This window comes from Heptranchias perlo, unplaced genomic scaffold (genome assembly GCF_035084215.1).
Source record: "Heptranchias perlo isolate sHepPer1 unplaced genomic scaffold, sHepPer1.hap1 HAP1_SCAFFOLD_43, whole genome shotgun sequence".
NCBI classification, from domain to species: Eukaryota; Metazoa; Chordata; class Chondrichthyes; order Hexanchiformes; family Hexanchidae; genus Heptranchias; species Heptranchias perlo.
In genome coordinates, this window is record NW_027139442.1 from 11,305,494 (window position 1) to 11,327,187 (window position 21,694).

The 21,694-nt window shown below is 41.9% G+C and overlaps 1 protein-coding gene and 1 long non-coding RNA gene across 2 annotated transcripts; both read left to right on the forward strand.

Annotated features, from left to right (window-relative positions):
• Positions 1-1,756: 1,756 nt before the first annotated feature.
• Positions 1,757-12,401, forward strand: LOC137312534 (uncharacterized). Its single transcript, XR_010960751.1, has 3 exons — positions 1,757-1,993; positions 2,357-2,447; positions 11,763-12,401. It is a non-coding gene; the product is annotated as an uncharacterized lncRNA (long non-coding RNA).
• Positions 12,402-20,647: 8,246 nt separating this feature from the next.
• LOC137312521 (histone H2A-like) lies at positions 20,648-21,037 on the forward strand. The gene has a single exon (XM_067979057.1). The coding sequence runs from the start codon at positions 20,648-20,650 to the stop codon at positions 21,035-21,037; it is 390 nt and encodes a 129-aa protein (XP_067835158.1).
• The last annotated feature ends 657 nt before the right edge of the window (positions 21,038-21,694 follow it).

Consider the following 21,694-nt stretch of genomic DNA (forward strand, 5'->3'; position numbering starts at 1 on the left):
AACATTTAATATTGAAATCATATTATTTCCCGACTAATAACAGCAAACCATTTCATGTTCGAATCACATCTTGTATTATTTCTCAAAAAGCATTTGTTGGATAAAATATAATTCCTGTCTGTTATTTCCAAATTTATTTGAAGTATTGGATTGATATCAGTTACTTTAGTGAACTCATTGGTGGCAATGGATAGTAAAATCAGGCGTAGTGAACAATAGGGGCCCGATCCGCTATCGCCGACTTACTCCACCGCCAAAGCGGAAAATCCACTCTCATTCAGCAGTTTACAAAAATCTTATTCCAGCTGATTTGTAGAATCTCATGTGTTGGGGTTTGAATTGTGAAGCGGATTTTCTCCGCCAGTTTTACCGTCTCACAGAGACTCTCACCCTGAATCTGTGAAAAGGTTATGACCATGAACTGGGACTGGAGCCGAACACATCCCCAGTTACGGTGTGGCCTGGACACCCCATTCTCTCTGTTTGATATCAGACAGTATTCCACCTTCAAAATCAGCACTCGAGAGAGAAAGCGAGACACACACCGTCAGTCTTACACTTCCTATCAGTATGTTCATAACACGGTTAATAGCAGTATCCAACCTTCATATACAGCACCAGAGAATGAGAGAGAAAGGGAGACAGATACTGTGACAGAGCGAGCGGAGAGGCACAGTGCAACAGTATCAGTTCCAGACTGACTTGTAAAGTTGCGTTTTATCCAGAAATTCCCGTTGTAGAGACAGAAGATGTCGTCATATCTCTCACTGATATACCAGAGACGGACACACCATTAATCCCACACTCAGGGACAGTGCAGAGAGTGACAAAAACAATGTTGGCCGAATTTAACCCTTTCTTGCCTGTTGTACTACATTCGGTTTTGCAGATCAGGGCCGTTCGCTATTACTCTCAGTGACCGAGAGTTTCAATCTGATTATATTAATATGGGACTGTTGCTGTCAGATATTAATCCTACACGCTCCCAGCAAATACACGGACTCCGACTTTCATCCCATTTTTCTCCAGGATTGGTTTGAGAAATCCTGCATCCAGTTTCGGAGTCACACGTTAATTAATGGTTAATGGGGCCAAGAATGAACAGAATCCTTTGGCTCATTTCAAAACGTCCCACTTTATCTATGAAAGACTATTTACCATCAAAAGATACCGAGAGAAACAGCAGGGATGGAAACATCTAGTTTAATAGTTAGAGATTGTAAAGTCAGTCTGGATTCCAGCGTTAGGCACTGGTGGAATCCCATCTGTTTCCCATTCTGGTGCCTGTTCCTGCACTGCCTGTGGACCACATTCCCTCTGACCTTTCCCCCAGACCCATCTCCTTTGCTCAGACTCTGAAAAATTCCAATTGGGGAAAGTTTCCATCGATTTTTGTATTGGGAATTAAACCAGATATCTGCGCATGCGTGAATCAGCCCCGCCCCCCGCGCTGCTTGTTGGTGAGTGGAAGAGCGCATGCGCGATCCCCTCCCCCTGCTCGGCCGATTGGGGCCATTCCCTCAGTGAGCGGAAGAAGATGGTTGAAAACAGCCCAGAATGGAGAGATCATGACCCCCGGGCGAAGGGAGCAAAGAGCAGCCTCGTTACAGCAGCTCATCGCTTCGGGATAGTGTCCGCAGATGGACTCAGAGATCGGTATTGAGTCCGGGGGAAGGTCAGGGGGAGTCCGGGGGCTTTTCGTAAGAGGCGGAGTGGATCAGGAACTTGTCCCGGAACATGGAGTGAGAGGGGGAAGGGAGAGGTCATTCTCGGGCTGTGTGTGCACCGGGTGTGTCCAGGGGAAGGGAGAGAGAATGGGGAGAAACTGCTATTTAAAATCATTGCTGCTTTCTCTCCCCAAACCAGTCGTGAATGTTCCTGGTTTAGTTCCAGTCTCACCCTGTTTATTGTTATTGGAGAGTGAATAGTGGAAACAGAGCCGGACAGTAATGATGTGTGGACTTATACAAAGAGCAACTATTGAAGGCACCAGGTGAGAAGTGTGAAGGACACAATTTAAACAACTGCTGTTATATTTCTGTTGAACGGTTATTCTCCTGGGAGAGGGAATTAGAAACCTGACCTGTACAAAGTCCCCGCCCCATCGGGTAGTCCCATTCATGGATCAGTGCGGGGGTTGGGTTGAGTCTGGATGTCACTAAATTGTTGTAAAACAGCCCAACACACCTGGTGTGCAGAAGCTGAGTGCTGCAGTACTGCAGTGGAGTCAGACACTGACACTCTTTGTATCGCTGATTTATATAATTATCATTAACAGAGCTATTAAACTTATCACTTTTGTATTTTCTACCTCACTGGTTCTGGAGTTACAACAGTTACTTTTTTCATCTGACAGAAAAATACTTGAAGGGCCAAGAATAAATGTGATGCTTCCTCCATCCTAGGCACAAGGAACAGTGCAGCCAGCCCCTCCTCACACACAGTAGGTACGTTATCATTCACAGAGACACAGACAGGTCATCAGTTCCACAGTCTCAGACAGCAGAAGCAGTCAGTCCCAAACTGATCCCAATATCCGGAGGCACATTTTCAATCCAACACGGAAACAGAGCAGGTGAGGCAGACGCTGTTTCCATTTCCCCCTAACTCAGTACCACTGACAGGTAGATACAAAAATCCCAGTCCAAAGTCATGCTTTAAGATTGTCAATCCCACAGTAGGTTAACAGTAGCTACGAATTAAATACCAGATAGTAATCACACATGGTGCCCGATTGAAAGATACGGATTGAATTGCAATAATGTGACCCGAGATTCAAATTGAATACTTGACCAGAACTCTCACACACATGTGAGTTTCATACATGTCGTATCCATTCGAATAGTGTAGCATGAGATACAAATTGCAGACAGGTCCAAAACTCTCATCCAGTGTCAGATTGAGAAATGCTGTGACAGCGTAACATGAGAAACAAATTAGATATCAGTTTATAATACACTCATTGTATGAGATTTAAATATACAGTATCAATTCTATTAGTGCAGACTGAGATACACATTACACAGCAGTCCAAAAATGTCATCATATCAGTTTGAAAGATACATTATCATTCAAATTTGTGTTCAGAGATACAGATTTAATCATAGTCCAAAAAGCACACAAATTATCTGATTAAAAACCTCCAGCATCTTATCCGAATGTGCATCCATATTTACAAATTAAATAATGAGAAAAACTATTTAAACATTAAGATATTAAAGCTAAATTATTGAACGCTATAATATAAACAGAGAGAATAATTTTACAGACACAGAATTAATCCCACACTCGCATACCGTACCAGAGACCGAGACACGCAGAAGGAATCTCAAACTCACATACAATACCAGAGACTGACAGATACAAAAAGTGAATCCCACACTCACAAACAGCACCAGAGACTGACAGGTAAAGTATGAATCGCACACTCACACAAGCTACCTGAGACTGAGATACAGAAAGAATCCCAAACTAACCTACAGTATGAGAAACTGCATATGTGGAAATAATACAACACACACACAGCACTAGAGAAGGTATATACAGACAGAAACCCACACACAGTACCAGAGAAGGTATATACAGAGTGAATCCCACACACAGTACCAGAGAAGGTATATACAGAGTGAATCCCACACACAGTACCAGAGAAGGTATATACAGAGTGAATCCCACACACAGTACTAGAGAAGGTATATACAGAGTGAATCCCACACACAGTAATAGAGAAGGTATATACAGAGTGAATCCCACACACAGTACCAGAGAAGGTATATACAGAGTGAATCCCACACACAGTACCAGAGAAGGTATATACAGAGTGAATCCCACACACAGAACCAGAGTAGGTATATACAGAGTGAATCCCACACACAGCACAAGAGAAGGTATATACAGAGTGAATCCCACACACAGTAATAGAGAAGGTATATACAGAATGAATCCCACACACAGTACCAGAGAAGGTACATACAGAGTGAATCCCACACACAGTAAGAGAGAAGGTATATACAGAGTGAATCCCACACACAGTAATAGAGAAGGTATATACAGAGTGAATCCCACACACAGTACCAGAGAAGGTATATACAGAGTGAATCCCACACACAGTACCAGAGAAGGTATATACAGAGTGAATCCCACACACAGAACCAGAGAAGGTATATACAGAGTGAATCCCACACACAGCACAAGAGAAGGTATATACAGAGTGAATCCCACACACAGTAATAGAGAAGGTATATACAGAGTGAATCCCACACACAGTACCAGAGAAGGTATATACAGAGTGAATCCCACACACAGTAATAGAGAAGGTATATACAGAGTGAATCCCACACACAGTAATAGAGAAGGTATATACAGAGTGAATGCCACACACAGTACCAGAGAAGGTATAAACAGCGTGAATCCCACACACGGTACTGGAGAAGGTATACACAGAGTGAATCCCACACACAGTACTAGAGAAGGTATATACAGAGTGAATCCCACACACAGCACTGGAGAAGGTATATACAGAATGAATCCCACACACAGCACAAGAGAAGGTATATACAGAGTGAATCCCACACACAGTACTAGAGAAGGTATATACAGAGTGAATCTCACACACAGTAATAGAGAAGGTATATACAGAGTGAATCCCACACACAGTACTGGAGAAGGTATGTACAGAGTGAATCCCACACACAGTACTGGAGAAGGTGTATACAGAATGAATCCCACACACAGCACTAGAGAAGGTATATACAGAATGAATCCCACACACAGCACTAGAGAAGGTATATACAGAATGAATCCCACACACAGCACAAGAGAAGGTATATACAGAATGAATCCCACACACAGTACTGGAGAAGGTATATACAGAATGAATCCCACACACAGTAATAGAGAAGGTATATGCAGAGTGAATCCCACACACAGTACTGGAGAAGGTATGTACAGAGTGAATCCCACAGACAGTACCAGAGAAGGTATATACACAGTGAATCCCACACACAGTACTAGAGAAGGTATATACAGAATGAATGCCACACACAGTACCAGAGAAGGTATATACAGAGTGAATCCCACACACAGTACCAGAGAAGCTATATACAGAGTGAACCCCACACACAGTACCAGAGAAGGAATATACAGAGTGAATCCCACACACAGTACTAGAGAAGGTATATACAGAGTGAATCCCACACATAGTACCAGAGAAGGTATATACAGAGTGAATCCTGCACACAGTACCAGAGAAGGTATATACAGTATAATTTCCACAAACAGTACCAGAGAAGGTATATACAGAGTGAATCCCACACACAGTACCAGAGAAGGTATATACAGAGTGAATCCCACACACAGTACCAGAGAAGGTATATACAGAGTGAATCCCACACACAGTACTAGAGAAGGTATATACAGAGTGAATCCCACACACAGTAATAGAGAAGGTATATACAGAGTGAATCCCACACACAGTACCAGAGAACGTATATACAGAGTGAATCCCACACACAGTACCAGAGAAGGTATATACAGAGTGAATCCCACACACAGAACCAGAGAAGGTATATACAGAGTGAATCCCACACACAGCACAAGAGAAGGTATATACAGAGTGAATCCCACACACAGTAATAGAGAAGGTATATACAGAATGAATCCCACACACAGTACCAGAGAAGGTATATACAGAGTGAATCCCACACACAGTAATAGAGAAGGTATATACAGAGTGAATCCCACACACAGTAATAGAGAAGGTATATACAGAGTGAATCCCACACACAGTACCAGAGAAGGTATATACAGAGTGAATCCCACACACAGTACTGGAGAAGGTATATACAGAGTGAATCCCACACACAGAACCAGAGAAACTATATACAGAGTGAATCCCACACACAGCACAAGAGAATGTATATACAGAGTGAATCCCACACACAGCACTGGAGAAGGTATATACAGAATGAATCCCACACACAGCACAAGAGAAGGTATATACAGAGTGAATCCCACACACAGTACTAGAGAAGGTATAGACAGAGTGAATCCCACACACAGTAATAGAGAAGGTATATACAGAGTGAATCCCACACACAGTACTGGAGAAGGTATATACAGAGTGAATCCCACACACAGTACTGGAGAAGGTATATACAGAGTGAATCCCACACACAGATCTAGAGAAGGTATATACAGAGTGAATCCCACACAGAGTACCAGAGAAGGTATATACAGAGTGAATCCCACACACAGTAATAGAGAAGGTGTATACAGAATGAATCACACACACAGTACCAGAGAAGGTATATACAGAGTGAATCCCACGCACAGTACCAGAGAAGGTATATACAGAGTGAATCCCACACACAGTACCAGAGAAGGTATATACAGAGTGAATCCCACACACAGTACCAGAGAAGGTATATACAGAGTGAATCCCACACACAGTACCAGAGAAGGTATATACAGAGTGAATCCCACACACAGTAATAGAGAAGGTGTATACAGAATGAATCCCACACACAGTACCAGAGAAGGTATATACAGAGTGAATCCCACACACAGTATTGGAGAAGGTATATACAGAGTGAATCCCACACACAGCACTAGAGAATGTATATACAGAATGAATCCCACACACAGCACTAGAGAAGGTGTATACAGAATGAATCCCACACACAGCACTAGAGAAGGTATATACAGAATGAATCCCACACACAGCACTAGAGAAGGTATATACAGAATGAATACCACACACAGCACAAGAGAAGGTATATACAGAATGAATCCCACACACAGTACTGGAGAAGGTATATACAGAATGAATCCCACACACAATAATAGAGAAGGTATATACAGAGTGAATCCCACACACAGTACTGGAGAAGGTATATACAGAGTGAATCCCACACACAGTTCTAGTGAATGTATATACAGAGTGAATCCCACACACAGTTCTAGTGAAGGTATATACAGAGTGAATGCCACAGACAGTACCAGAGAAGGTATATACAGAGTGAATCCCACACACAGTACTAGAGAAGGTATATACAGAATGAATGCCACACACAGTACCAGAGAAGGTATATACAGAGTGAATCCCACACACAGTACCAGAGAAGGTATATACAGAGTGAATCCCACACACAGTACCAGAGAAGGAATATACAGAGTGAATCCCACACACAGTACTGGAGAAGGTATATACAGAGTGAAGCCCACACATAGTACCAGAGAAGGTATATACAGAGTGAATCCTGCACACAGTACCAGAGAAGGTATATACAGTATAATTTCCACAAACAGTACCAGAGAAGGTATATACAGAGTGAATCCCACACACAGTACCAGAGAAGGTGTATACAGAGTGAATCCCACACATAGTACCAGAGAAGGTATATACAGAGTGAATCCTGCACACAGTACCAGAGAAGGTATATACAGTATAATTTCCACACACAGTACCAGAGAAGGTATATACAGACTGAATGCCACACACAGTACCAGAGAAGGTATATACAGAGTGAATCCCACACACAGTACTCAGAAGGTATATACAGAGTGAATCCCACACACAGTACTAGAGAAGGTATATACTGCGTGAATCCCACACATAGTAATGGAGAAGGTATATACAGAGTGAATCCCACACACAGTACTAGAGAAGGTATATACAGAGTGAATCCCACACACAGTACTAGAGAAAGTATGTACAGAGTGAATCCCACACACAGCACTAGAGAAGGTATATACAGAGTGAATCCCACACACAGTACTAGAGAAGGTATATACAAAGTGAATCCCGCACTCACATAGAGTACCAGAGTGTGACAGATACAGAATCTATCCCACAATCACACACAGTACCAGTGACTGAGAGATCCCAAATGAATCTCACAGTCACCTCCATTAGTACAGGCTGATTTACACTTAACATACCAGACCAAATATCTCATAATGTCAGATTGAAAGATACATTATCAATTCCATTGGTGCAGACTGATCTACACATTCCATATCACTACAAAAAAACTGACACAGATTCAGACTGAAATATGCAGTCTTCCATTCACACAGACTGAGCTACACATTATATACAAGTTCAAAAATGTCACCATATCAGTTTGGAAGACACACCAAATCACAATTGTGTTTCCATCGATACAGATTTTATAGAATTCCAAAAAGTGCCCACATGCTCTGATTAGAACCTGCAACATTACATTTTGAAGTGTATCAGTATCTACCAATAAAAGACTGGGGAACATATTCATACATTAAGGTATTAAAGTACAGTTTTGAATGCCGTACAATAAACGGAGATACAATTTACTTAAATATAATGAATGAATCTCACACTCAGATACAGTGCCACAGACTGACATGTACAATGAATCCCATGCTCACACAATGTACCCGTGACTGGCAGATCCAGAGTGAATGCCGCACTCACACACTGTGGCACAGACTGACAGATACAGAATTTATATCACTCACATACTGTATCAGAAATTAAGAGGTATGGAATGAATATCTCACTCACTTACAGCACCAGATACAAACATAAACAGAATGAATCACTCATACACGCGCGCGCGCGCGCACACACACACACACACACACAACCAGAGACTGATAGGAATACAATTAATCCCACACTCACATACAGTACCAGTGATTGAGAGATACAGAATGAATCCCACACTCGCACACAGTACCAGAGACTGACAGATACAGAATGAATCCCACACTCAAACACAGAACCAGAGACTGACAGATACAGAATGAACCCCACACCCACACACAGTACCAGAGATTGACAGATACAGACTGAATCCCACACTCACACACAGTACCACAGAATGACAGATACAGGATGAATCCCACACTCACACACAATACCAGGGACTGAGAGATAAAGAATTAATCACACACTCACACACAGTACCACCGATTGACAGATACAGAATTAATCTCACAGTCATGTTACTGTGGACTGAGTTGCACATCAGATACCAGTCCAAAAACCTCTTAGTGTCTGATTGAAAGATGCAGTATCAATTCCATTAGTGCAGACTGAGCTACATTTTATATACATTGCAAAATACTCATACAGTATTATACTGAAACATACAGTATCAATACCATTGGTACAGACTGAGCTACACGTTACACACAAGTCCAAAAACCTCATAAATGATCAGACTGGAAGATGTAGTTTCAATTCTATTATCACAGACAGACACAGATTACATGGCAGTCCAACAATCTCATAAATGATGACTGGAAGATACAGTATCAATTCTATTAGCACAGACTGAACTACACATTACATATCAGTCCGAAAATCTCATACAATATTAGGCTGAAAGATACAGTATCAATTTCATTAGTGCAGACTGAACCACACATGATATAGCAGTCCAAGAATCTCAAAGAGTATCAGACTCAAAGATACAATATCAAATCCATTAGCACAGACTGAGGTACATGTGACACACCAGTCCAAAAATCTCATAGAATATCACATTGAAAGATTCAGTATCACTTCCATTAGTGCAGACTGAGCTACATCTCACATTCCAGGCCAAAAATCTCATACAGTATCAGACTGATAGAGACAGTATCCACTCCTTTAGTGCAGGATGAGCTACATATTGCATACCAGTTCAAAAATCTCATACAGTGTTCGACTCAGATACAGAATTAATTCCATCAGTGCAGACTGAGCTGCACACTACATACCAGTCCAATAATTTCACTGTGAACAGATTGAAAGGTACATTATCATTCACAATAGAGTTCAGAGATTAAGATGTGATCGCACTCCAAAACTCACACACGTTGTTTGATTGAAGAAAATTAATATTTACAGATTAAATACACGATGAAGAACTATATCATTTAAAGTGTTAAAGATACAGTTTCAAATACAATGCTGTAAACTGAAATAAGAATACAGAATGAATCCAGACTTGCACATTGTCTCAGAGACTGAATTACAGAATGAATCCCAAACTGAGATAAAGCAGCAGAGAATGGCAGATACAGAATGTATCCCACACTCAGATACAACACCAGAGATTGACAGATACAGAATGTATCCCACACTCAGATGCAACACCAGAGATTGACAGTTGCAGAGTTAATTCCACACTCACACATAGTACCAGAGACTGACTGATACAGAATGAACCCATCACTTATATGCAGTACCTGAAACTGACAGATGCAGAATATACCCCATGCTCACACTCAAAAACAGAGTCCGACAGATACAGAATGAATCCCAACGTACCAGAGACTGACAGATACAGAATGAACCCATCACTTATATGCAGTACCTGAAACTGACAGATGCAGAATATACCCCATGCTCACACTCAAAAACAGAGTCTGACAGATACAGAATGAATCCCAACGTACCAGAGACTGACAGATACAGAATGAACCCATCACTTATATATAGTACCTGAAACTGACAGATGCAGAATATACCCCATGCTCACACTCAATAACAGAGTCTGACAGATACAGAATAAACCCCACCAGACACAGTACCAGAGACTGACCTCTACTGGACGTAAGCGAGAACTGTAAAAGAGCGGAACCAATTCACATTTCCTGTCGTGGTTACAGAAACAGGACAATGTGCAATGTGAGGAAAGTTTCTGTCTGTAACTTTTATTCTCGTATTTTTGCACATTTTGATAGTGAAAAATGAAGTCAATTGATTCATAATAATGTTTTTGTTTTACTCATTCGATAGTTGTGAATTTGCCCCATTATTTTTCACTTACATTGCGCAGTATTTCTCTCTAATTTCTCAGGATGATTTACATTGCTCCTCTGTCCCGTTTAGACTCTTAATTTCCAAGCAGTATGTGGCCTCCTTAATCCCCCTGGCAAAATGCACCAGCTCACACCTTTCTATATTGAAATTAAATGGCCATTTACACGGCCGTTCTGCAAGCTGATTTTGTCGTAGTCTTCCTCGATATAGACAATATACCCGAAATTAATTACAAGAATTTAAAACAGCGTTGCAAGTAGTGTTTGGTCCAACAGCTCGTCTCCATTCCCAGTTTTTCTAAATCCCACTCGTGCAATATAATGTGAAGAATGAGTTGATCTTCTGTCCCTCTCTCATCTGTAAACTTCAATGTCCCGGGGTTTGGGGACATCTACTGGCCGGAAGCAGAACTGCAACAGTTCGGAACAAATTGCTGAAACCGGACAATGTGCAGTGTGAGCGTGTTTGTGATTGGTGCCAGGTACGAAATCAGATTTTTTTTCTACCTGCCCTGTTTGTGATTGAACAGTAAACAGAGCCGGACAGTAAGGATGTGGGGAGTTATACAAAGAGCATCTATTGCAGGCATCATGTGAGAAATATGAAGGACACATTTTAAACAGCGGCTCTGTGGTTTTGGTTGAACTGTTAGCCCCATCGGAGAGGGGATTAGAAGCCTGACCTGTGCAAAGGTCCCCACCCCATCGGGTCGTCCCATTCATGGATCAGCGAAGGTGTTGGATTGTGTCTGGATGTCACTAAATTGTTGTAAAACAGCCCAACACACTGGTGTACAGAAGCTGAGTGCTGCAGTACTGCAGTGGAGTCAGACACTGACACTGTTTGTATCACTGGTTTTCATTTGTGGATATTACAATGATTATTAACAGAGAGATTCAATTGATCACTTTTGTATTTTCTACCTCACCTGTTCTTGAGTTACAAGACTTAATTTCTCTTTCTACAGGCAAATACTTGAAGGACCCAGAATCAGTGTGATGTTTCCTCCGCAAGGAACAGTGCAGCCACCTCCTTCTCACACACAGTATGTACATTATCACTCACAGAGCACAGAGACACAGACAAGTCATCAGTTCCACAGTCTCACACAGCAGAAATAGTCAGTCCCACACTGATCCCAATCCAACAGTCAAACAGAGCAGGAGAGACAGACGGAATTTCCATTTCTAAACAACTCAGTACCGCTGACCGGCAGATAAATAATTCCCAGTCCAAAATCACACCCAGTATCAGATTGAAAGGCATTGTGTTAATCTCACATTAGTTCAGCCTTAGCTACAAATTAAATACCAGTTAGAACTGACACATGGGACCGATTGATAGATACAGAATGAATCACAATAGTGTACCCCGAGATTCAAATTAAATACCAGCCCACAAATCACACACATTATGAGTTTAAAGATGCAGTATTCATGCCAATAGTGTACACTGAGATACAAATTAGATACCAGTTCAGATGTTACCCATATTTGACTCACATATATGTCCACAGACTTCATAGTGTCAGAATGAAATGTACAGTGTCAATTCCTTTACTGCAGACTGAGGTACACATTAGATACCAGTCCAAAATTCTCATACAGTATCAGATTGAAAGTACAATATCAATTCCATTAATACAGATTGAGCTGCTCATTACATACCAGTGCAAAATTCACATGCAGTATCGTACTGAAATATACAGTTTCAATTCCTTTACTGCAGACTGAGGTACACAGTAGATGCCAGTCCAGAAATCACATTCAGTGTCAGACTGAAAGACACAGTTTCGATTTGACTCGTATAGACTGACCCACACGTTACATGCCAGTATACAAATCTCACACAGTATCAGACTGAAAGATACAGTATCAATCCCATTAGTGCAGACTGAGCGACACATCATATACTGGTCTAAAAATCTCAGTGACAGGTTGAAAGATACAGTATTAATTCCAACAGTGCAGATTGAGCGACACATTATATATGGTCCAAAATTCGAATACAGTATCGTAATGAAAGATACAGTATCAATTTCATTACTGCAGACTGAGGTACACATTTGTTACCAGTCCAAAATTCTCATACAGTATCAGATTGAAAGATGCATTATCAATTCCATTAGTGCAGACTGAGCTACACATTACATAGAGTCCAAAAATCACATTCAGGGTCATGCTGAAAGATACAGTATCAATCCCAGTATTGCAGACTGAGCCACACCTTACAAACCAATCTAAATATATTACACGGTATTAGACTGAAAGGCACAGTACGAATTCCATTAGTACAGACCCAGCTACATATTGTATGCAGTCCAAAATTCGTATATACATATTATCATATTGAAACATACAGGCTGAATCCTATTAGTGTAGAGGAGATTACAGACAGCTGCAAGAAAAATAGGGTGGTAATAGTAGGGGACTTTAACTTTCCCAACATTGACTGGGACAGCCATAGCATTAGGGGCTTGGATGGAGAGAAATTTGTTGAGTGTATTCAGGAGGAATTTCTCATTCAGTATGTGGATGGCCCGACTAGAGAGGGGGCAAAACTTGACCTCCTCTTGGGAAATAAGGAAGGGCAGGTGACAGAAGTGTTAGTGAGGGATCACTTTGGGACCAGTGATCATAATTCCATTAGTTTTAAGATAGCTATGGAGAAGGATAGGTCTGGCCCAAAAGTTAAAATTCTAAATTGGGGAAAGGCCAATTTTGATGGTATTAGACAGGAACTTTCAGAAGTTGATTGGGAGAGTCTGTTGGCAGGCAAAGGGACGTCTGGTAAGTGGGAGGCTTTCAAAAGTGTGTTAACCAGGGTTCAGGGTAAGCACATTCCTTATAAAGTGAAGGGCAAGGCTGGTAGAAGTAGGGAACCTTGGATGACTCGGGAGATTGAGGCACTAGTCAAAAAGAAGAAGGAGGCATATGACATGCATAGGCAGCTGGGATCAAGTGGATCCCTTGAAGAGTATAGAGATTGCCGGAGTAGAGTTAAGAGAGAAATCAGGAGGGCAAAAAGGGGATATGAGATTGCTTTGGCAGATCAGGCAAAGGTGAATCCAAAGAGCTTCTACAAATACATAAAGGGCAAAAGGGTAACTAGGGAGAGAGTAGGGCCTCTTAAGGATCAACAAGGTCATCTATGTGCGGAACCACAAGAGATGGGTGAGATCCTGAATGAATATTTCACATCGGTATTTACGGTTGAGAAAGGCATGGATGTTAGGGAACTTGGGGAAATAAATAGTGATGTCTTGAGGAGTGTACATATTACAGAGAGGGAGGTGCTGGAAGTCTTAACGCGCATCAAGGTAGATAAATCTCCGGGACCTGATGAAATGTATCCCAGGACGTTATGGGAGGTTAGGGAGGAAATTGCGGGTCCCCTAGCAGAGATATTTGAATCATCCACCGCTACAGGTGAGGTGCCTGAAGATTGGAGGGTAGCAAATGTTGTGCCTTTGTTTAAGAAGGGCGGCAGGGAAAAGCCTGGGAACTACAGACCAGTGAGCCTGACATCTGTAGTGGGTAAGTTGTTAGAGGGTATTCTGAGGGACAGAATCTACAGGCATTTGGAGAGGCAGGGACTAATTAGGAACAGTCAGCATGGTTTTGTGAGAGGAAAATCATGTCTCACGAATTTGATTGAGTTTTTTGAAGGGGTAACCAAGAAGATAGATGAGGGCTGTGCAGTAGACGTGGTCTACATGGACTTCAGCAAAGCATTTGACAAGGTACCGCATGGTAGGTTGTTACATAAGGTTAAATCTCATGGGATCCAAGGTGAGGTAGCCAATTGGATACAAAATTGGCTTGACGACAGAAGACAGAGGGTGGTTGTCGAGGGTTGTTTTTCAAACTGGATGCCTGTGTCCAGCGGTGTGCCTCAGGGATCGGTGCTGGGTCCGCTGTTATTTGTTATTTATATTAATGATTTGGATGAGAATTTAGGAGGCATGGTTAGTAAGTTTGCAGATGACACCAAGATTGGTGGCATTGTGGACAGTGAAGAAGGTTATCTAGGATTGCAACGGGATCTTGATAAATTGGGCCAGTGGGCCGATGAATGGCAGATGGAGTTTAATTTAGATAAATGTGAGGTGATGCATTTTGGTAGATCGAATCGGGCCAGGACCTACTCCGTTAATGGTAGGGCGTTGGGGAGAGTTATAGAACAAAGAGATCTAGGAGTACAGATTCATAGCTCCTTGAACGTGGAGTCACAGGTGGATAGGGTGATGAAGAAGGCATTCAGCATGCTTGGTTTCATTGGTCAGAACATTGAATGCAGGAGTTGGGATGTCTTGTTGAAGTTGTACAGGGCATTGGTGAGGCCACACTTGGAGTACTGTGTACAGTTCTGGTCACCCTATTATAGAAAGGATATTATTAAACTAGAAAGAGTGCAGAAAAGATTTACTAGGATGCTACCGGGACTTGATGGTTTGACTTACAGGGAGAGGTTAGACAGACTGGGACTTTATTCCCTGGAGAGTAGGAGGTTAAGGGGTGATCTTATAGAAGTCTATAAAATAATGAGGGGCATAGATAAGGTCGATCGTCAAAATCTTTTCCCAAAGGTAGGGGAGTCTATAACGAGGGGGCACAGATTTAAGGTGAGAGGGGAGAGATACAAAAGGATCCAGAGGGGCAATTTTTTCACTCAAACGGTGGTGAGTGTCTGGAACGAGCTGCCAGAGGCAGTAGTAGAGGCGGGTACCATTTTGTCTTTTAAAAAGCATTTGGACAGTTACATGGGGAAGATGGGTATCGAGGGATATGGGCCAAGTGCAGGCAATTGGGACTAGCTTAGTGGTAGAAACTGGGCGACATGGACATGTTGGGCCGAAGGGCCTGTTTCCATGTTGTAACTTCTATGATTCTATGATTCTATGATAAGCTACACATTGCAAACGATTCCAATAATTACTTCAAACTCATGCTGAAAGGTATGGCATCAATTCCATTATTGCGGACTGAGTTATTCCTGACATACCAGTCCAAATATAGCACAAAGTGTCAGCCTGAAAGAAAGTATCAATTCCATTAGCGCAGACTGAGCTACACAATAAATACCAGATCAATAATTTCACGGTAAAATATCGAAATATACATTATCATTTGCAATAGTCTTTCAAGAGATTAAGATGTAATCCTACACCAAACCTCACACATTGTTTGATTGAAACAAAATACAGAAGTGTATCCATATTTAAAAAATAATGCTAGACAAAGGACCGTGCAAACATTAATGAAGTAAAGATACAGTTTCAAGTAACATGCTGTATCCTGAAATAAGAATACAGAACGAATCCAGACTTGCACTTTGTCCCAGAGACTGAGTTACAGAATGAATCCCACACTGAGATAAAATTCCAGAGACTTCCAGTCACAGAATGAATCCAACACTCACAGACAGCACCAGAGACTGACAAATTCAGAATTGATCCCACACTCACACAAAGTACCGGAGACTGACAAATTCAGTATTAATCCCACACTCACACAAAGTACCAGAGACTGACAGGTACAGAACGAATCCCACACTCACACAAAGTACCAGAGACTGACAGGTTCAGAATGAATCCAACACTCACACAAAGTACCAGAGACTGACAGATACAGAATGAATCCCACACTCACACAAAGTACCAGAGACTGACAAATTCAGAATGAATCCCACACTCACATACAGTACCAGAGAATGACAGATAGAGAATTAATCTCACACTCACAGACAGTACTGGAGGCTGACAGATACAGAATGAATATACAGTCTGACATCGACTGGCCGTAAGCGAGAACTCTAACAGAGTGGAACAAATTCACATTGTCTGTCGTTACAGAAACAGGACAAAGTGCAATGTGAGGAAATAGTTTCTCTCTGTAACTTCTACTCTGTTTTTTAAAAATATTTTGACAGTGAAAAATTAAGACAACTGACTCATAATAAAGTTTTTGTTTTGTTGATTCAAAAGTTGTGAATTTGCCCCATTATATTTCACTGTACATTGCGCAATATTTCTGTCTGATTTCTCAGGACATGAATTAGATTAATTCAAATAAATCGAACTAAAACACAAATAAAAACTGAGCACAAAGCTGGAAGTTTTAATGGCGACCGTCAAAAGTGAAAGGGATAAAATGGAGAGAAAAAAAATACCAAAAATGCTGGAAAGACTCAGCAGGTCCGGCAGCATATGTGGAGAAGGGAAGCTCGGTTTAACGGTTCAGGACTATGACCCTTCAATAGATCAGAAAGATTAATCCGACATAATTGAAATAAGGGACGGGAATCAGCAGAGAGAAAAAACTTCAGAAAATCTATTAATTTCACTGAATCCGGGCAATTGTTTCCCGTGTCCACTGTACAGATCAGTGTAAATAATAATACAAAGGGAAAGAGTTAAATTCAAAGTTATGGGGGAAAGAAATGACCTTTCAAAGTATTTTTAAAATATAAATAAGACCCGTTTGTGTTTTCGAAACACTATCCCTCTGAACATCATCAAATTCGGTTCCAGTCTTGGTGATTCTGAATTCAGCGTGCTGGGATTCAAACCTGTTGGAATGAACTGTTTGGAAGGCAGCTCTGCTCACCATTATAGCGCCTTATTTGACTAGGAGGGAAAAATCGAGTGTTTCTGTGGAGTTTGGGTTTGGGGTTTCTGGTACTTTAATCATAGACAATAAATAGTTTCCAAACATCAGCCCCTGAATAGACACAAAAAGCTGGTAGAATTTCTCATTCATAGATATTAAATAAGAGGATGGCAAAAGCGAATAGGAAGAGGTTAGGAAGAAGTCACAAAAACAATTAGGGAATCAAACAGCAACTACGAAATCAAATTATCAAGGAATATAAAAATAAATAGTAAATTATTCCACAGACACAAAAATAACAAAAGGAAAACCAGAATAGTTTGAGTGCCACTAAGGGATGCACAAGATAAACTCACAGGTAATGTCAGCGAAATGGCAGAAATATTGAATTGTTACTTTGCCTCAGTATTTACCAGGGAGATTAACAGGGTAAATATGATATAGAGGAAGAGGACAATAAAGATATCAAGACATTTAAGTTAGAAAGGGTGGTTAAACTGGTCCAGATGGATTGCATCCGCACATATTAAATGAAGCAAGGGAAGAGATAGCAGAGGCACTGTTACATATATAGAAAAAAAATCATCACAAAAACGAATAGTGCCAAAGGGCAGGATGATAGTTAATGTGATTCATATATTTTGAAACAGGAGATAGAACAAGTCCAGGGAACTATAGGCCAGTTAACAAAAGGTCGGTGGTAGGAATGATCATGGAATCTTTTACTCAATGAAGCAATCGAAAAACATCTAGAAACCGAAAATATAATAAAGAATAGTCAGCACGGATTTCAGAAAGGGAAGGTTTAACAGTTTGACAGAAGGTTTGAAAGTTTAAATTACAGTTCAACATAACTTATCTGCTTTTCAATTCTATTCCTCTAGAAATAAACCCCAGGGCTGTGTTTGCTTTCTGTGGCCTCATCAACCTGTGTTGCTGCTTTTAATGATTTGTCAATCTGTACCCCGAAATCCCTTCGCTCTTCTACCACATTTAGACTCTTATTTTCCAAGCAGTATGAGGCCTCCTTATTCCCCCGAGCAAAATGCACCATCTCACACCTTTCTATATTGAAATTCAATGGCCATTTACACCGCCTTTCATCGAGCTTATTAAAGTCTTCTTGTATTTTGTTGGATTCTTCGTCTGTATAGACTATACACCCTAAATTAATTACAAGAATTTAATACAGCATGCAACCAACATTTGGTCCAACCAAATGTTTCCAATTCCCAGTTTTTCTAAATCCCACTCGTGCAACATAATGTGAAGAATGAGTTTATCTTCTGTCCCTCTCTCACCTGCAAACTTCAATGTCCCGGGGTTTGGGGACATCTACTGGCCGGAAGCAGAACTGCAACAGTTCGGAACAAATTGCTGAAACCGGACAATGTGCAGTGTGAGCGTGTTTGTGATTGGTGCCAGGTATTAAATCTGATTGGTTTCTTCAGATATCCAATCAGAGAGTGAATGGAAAAGGTGACGTTGTATCACTCCGAATGACCCAATCACAATCAATGCCTTCCTCCATCCCTCATTAGCATAGGGCTGTGGGGCTGCCGATTTAATCCGAGTTCGGAGCGGATTTGGGTCATTCCTGGGTCTGAAATTGAGTTTGAAAATGCCTGAGGACAAGAAAGCAGCTCCCAAGAAGGGCGCCAAGAAAACCTTGAGTAAAGCACCAGCCAAGGGCGGCAAGAAGCGGAGAAAGGCGAGGAAGGAGAGTTACTCCATCGACATCTGCAAATGTAAACAATTTTACAACACCAAGTTATAGTCCAGCAATTTTATTTTAAATTCACAAGCTTTCGGAGACTTCCTCCTTCCTCAGGTAAATAGGAGGAAGTCTCCGAAAGCTTGTGAATTTAAAATAAAATTGCTGGACTATAACTTGGTGTTGTAAAATTGTTTACAATTGTCATCCCCAGTCCATCACCGGCATCTCCACAACATTACATCTACAAAGTGATGAAGCAGGTTCACCCCGACACCGGCATCTCCTCCAAGGCCATGAGCATCATGAACTCCTTTGTGAACGATATTTTCGAGCGCATTGCGGGTGAGGCTTCCCGCCTGGCCCATTACAACAAGCGGGCGACCATCAGCTCCCGGGAGATCCAGACCGCCGTGCGCCGACTGCTGCCCGGGGAACTGGCCAAACACGCTGTATCGGAAGGGACGAAGGCGGTGACCAAGTACACCAGCTCCAAGTAAAACTCCACAATGCACTGAAAAAAATGAACACAAAGGCTCTTTTAAGAGCCACCCACAGTCTCTCTGAAGACGCTGTACCGACCCCTCTGTATGGAATCATTTTACTGTAGAATGTTTGATACTAACTGTTTTTCTATAACTCTTGTGCTTTTCTAATTTCTCTTGAAATCTATTAGATTCTCGTCATCACTGCCGGTTATAATCTGTGTGTTGCTTTTTTTATTTAGTCCCAATAACCAAAAACGTGTCACTGATCCTCTCGTTCTCGTTCATATTCCGACCCTTCCCCCGCTACTGCCCATTAAGAGCCGTTTTAAGGGGGTGGATTAGACTTCAGTCATTTCTTTCTCCTTTTCACGTTTGTTTGTTCATTATTCGGGAATATCGCTATCAGAACCGCAATCCTTTGTAAAGCAACAGCCTTGAAAGAGACTTCACACCGAGTACAGAACAGTCGAAAGGATCTGTTACTGTTCGACTCCTGACACCAGGAGTCCCGGCTCCGGTTTCAATCGCGATGCAGCTCCTGCGAACAGGGATCAATCCACAATCTGTCGTTTGTTCCTTTCACAAAGATTGAGCTGGAATCTGTCTCGTTACAAAATGGGTCTTTATTCCCGCCCGATTGAACATGAACGGTTAATGAAGCCGGATTTTAACCGGAATGTATAAGGTTCTGGCAGTTGTGACGGGAAATGTGGAACAACAGAGTAAAAGGAGAGAGATATTTAAATTTTTGTCTTTCGCGACATTATTTACTAAATCCGCTTCTTGTGTTACAGATATATTGGCGGGCTTTTCAAATTTCAAAAAAACGGTTCAGTTCGGTATTTTCCGTCCTTTTCTCATTCGGCTATTGATTGGTGAATAAAACAGCTCTCTGAATGGGCTGTTCGTTGAACCAATGAGATTGAGAACAGATGGACCAATCACAAGTGCCCCCACTGCACTCCTCCAGAAGGTATAAGAAGGGCGAGTGCGGGAGGATTTATTCATTCTTTGTGAAAGTGTTTGTGAGATTGTGGAAATGTCTGGAAGAGGAAAAACCGGCGGTAAAGCTCGGGCCAAGGCCAAGTCTCGCTCATCCCGGGCCGGACTGCAGTTCCCTGTGGGCCGTGTTCACAGGCTCCTGCGAAAGGGGAACTATGCTGAACGTGTGGGTGCCGGAGCCCCGGTCTATCTGGCTGCTGTGCTCGAGTATCTGACGGCTGAAATCCTCGAGCTGGCCGGCAACGCGGCCCGCGACAATAAGAAGACCCGCATCATCCCCAGACACCTGCAGCTGGCCATCCGCAACGACGAGGAGCTCAACAAGCTGCTGGGACGGGTGACCATCGCTCAGGGCGGGGTGCTGCCTAATATCCAGGCCGTGCTGCTGCCGAAGAAAACCAGCAGTGTGAGCTCCAAGAGCAAGTAAAGCGGCCAAGATTTAACCTGATAACCCAAAGGCTCTTTTCAGAGCCACCCACGGTATCAATGAAAGGGCTGGTCACTGTCTGTGGGCTCAGGTATTAACTTCAAAAGGACTTGATTCCGATTCGAGAAACTAACAATAACTTGTTATGCACAAATCATCCATATCGGTCTGTTGCAGTAATCGCTTCCGGACCGCAGATGTCGCCAACCTCCAATCGATTATAATTTGCAGTTTGTCTGGTGAATGAGACAAAATACCAGAACCGTTAGAATTGCCAACTGGGCGGGTGGGATACAGAAATACCAGGGACGCTTAATATTATTTACCGTCCCATCCTCGGACAACACTGGCTCAGTCTATGTTATTTTACCCAGATTTGTACAACGGATGCTGACTGATGTGCTGTTATTGTATCAGCGATTACTGAATTAAGAATGTGAGTGAAATTTGTGTTTGGATGTGAGTGAGGTATTTATTCTGTCCCTGTCCGTCTGCTATCTGCTCCCTCCCCTTTCTACGTTTCCCATTTAAGCAAATTTCTCACGACCCTGCCATTTCAAACCAGGAGATCACAGCTCTTTCCATCGCCGATTTGGTGGCTCTGAAAAGAGCCTTTGTTGAACTTGGTGCTGAAGTCGGGTCGGGTTTAGGCGCGCT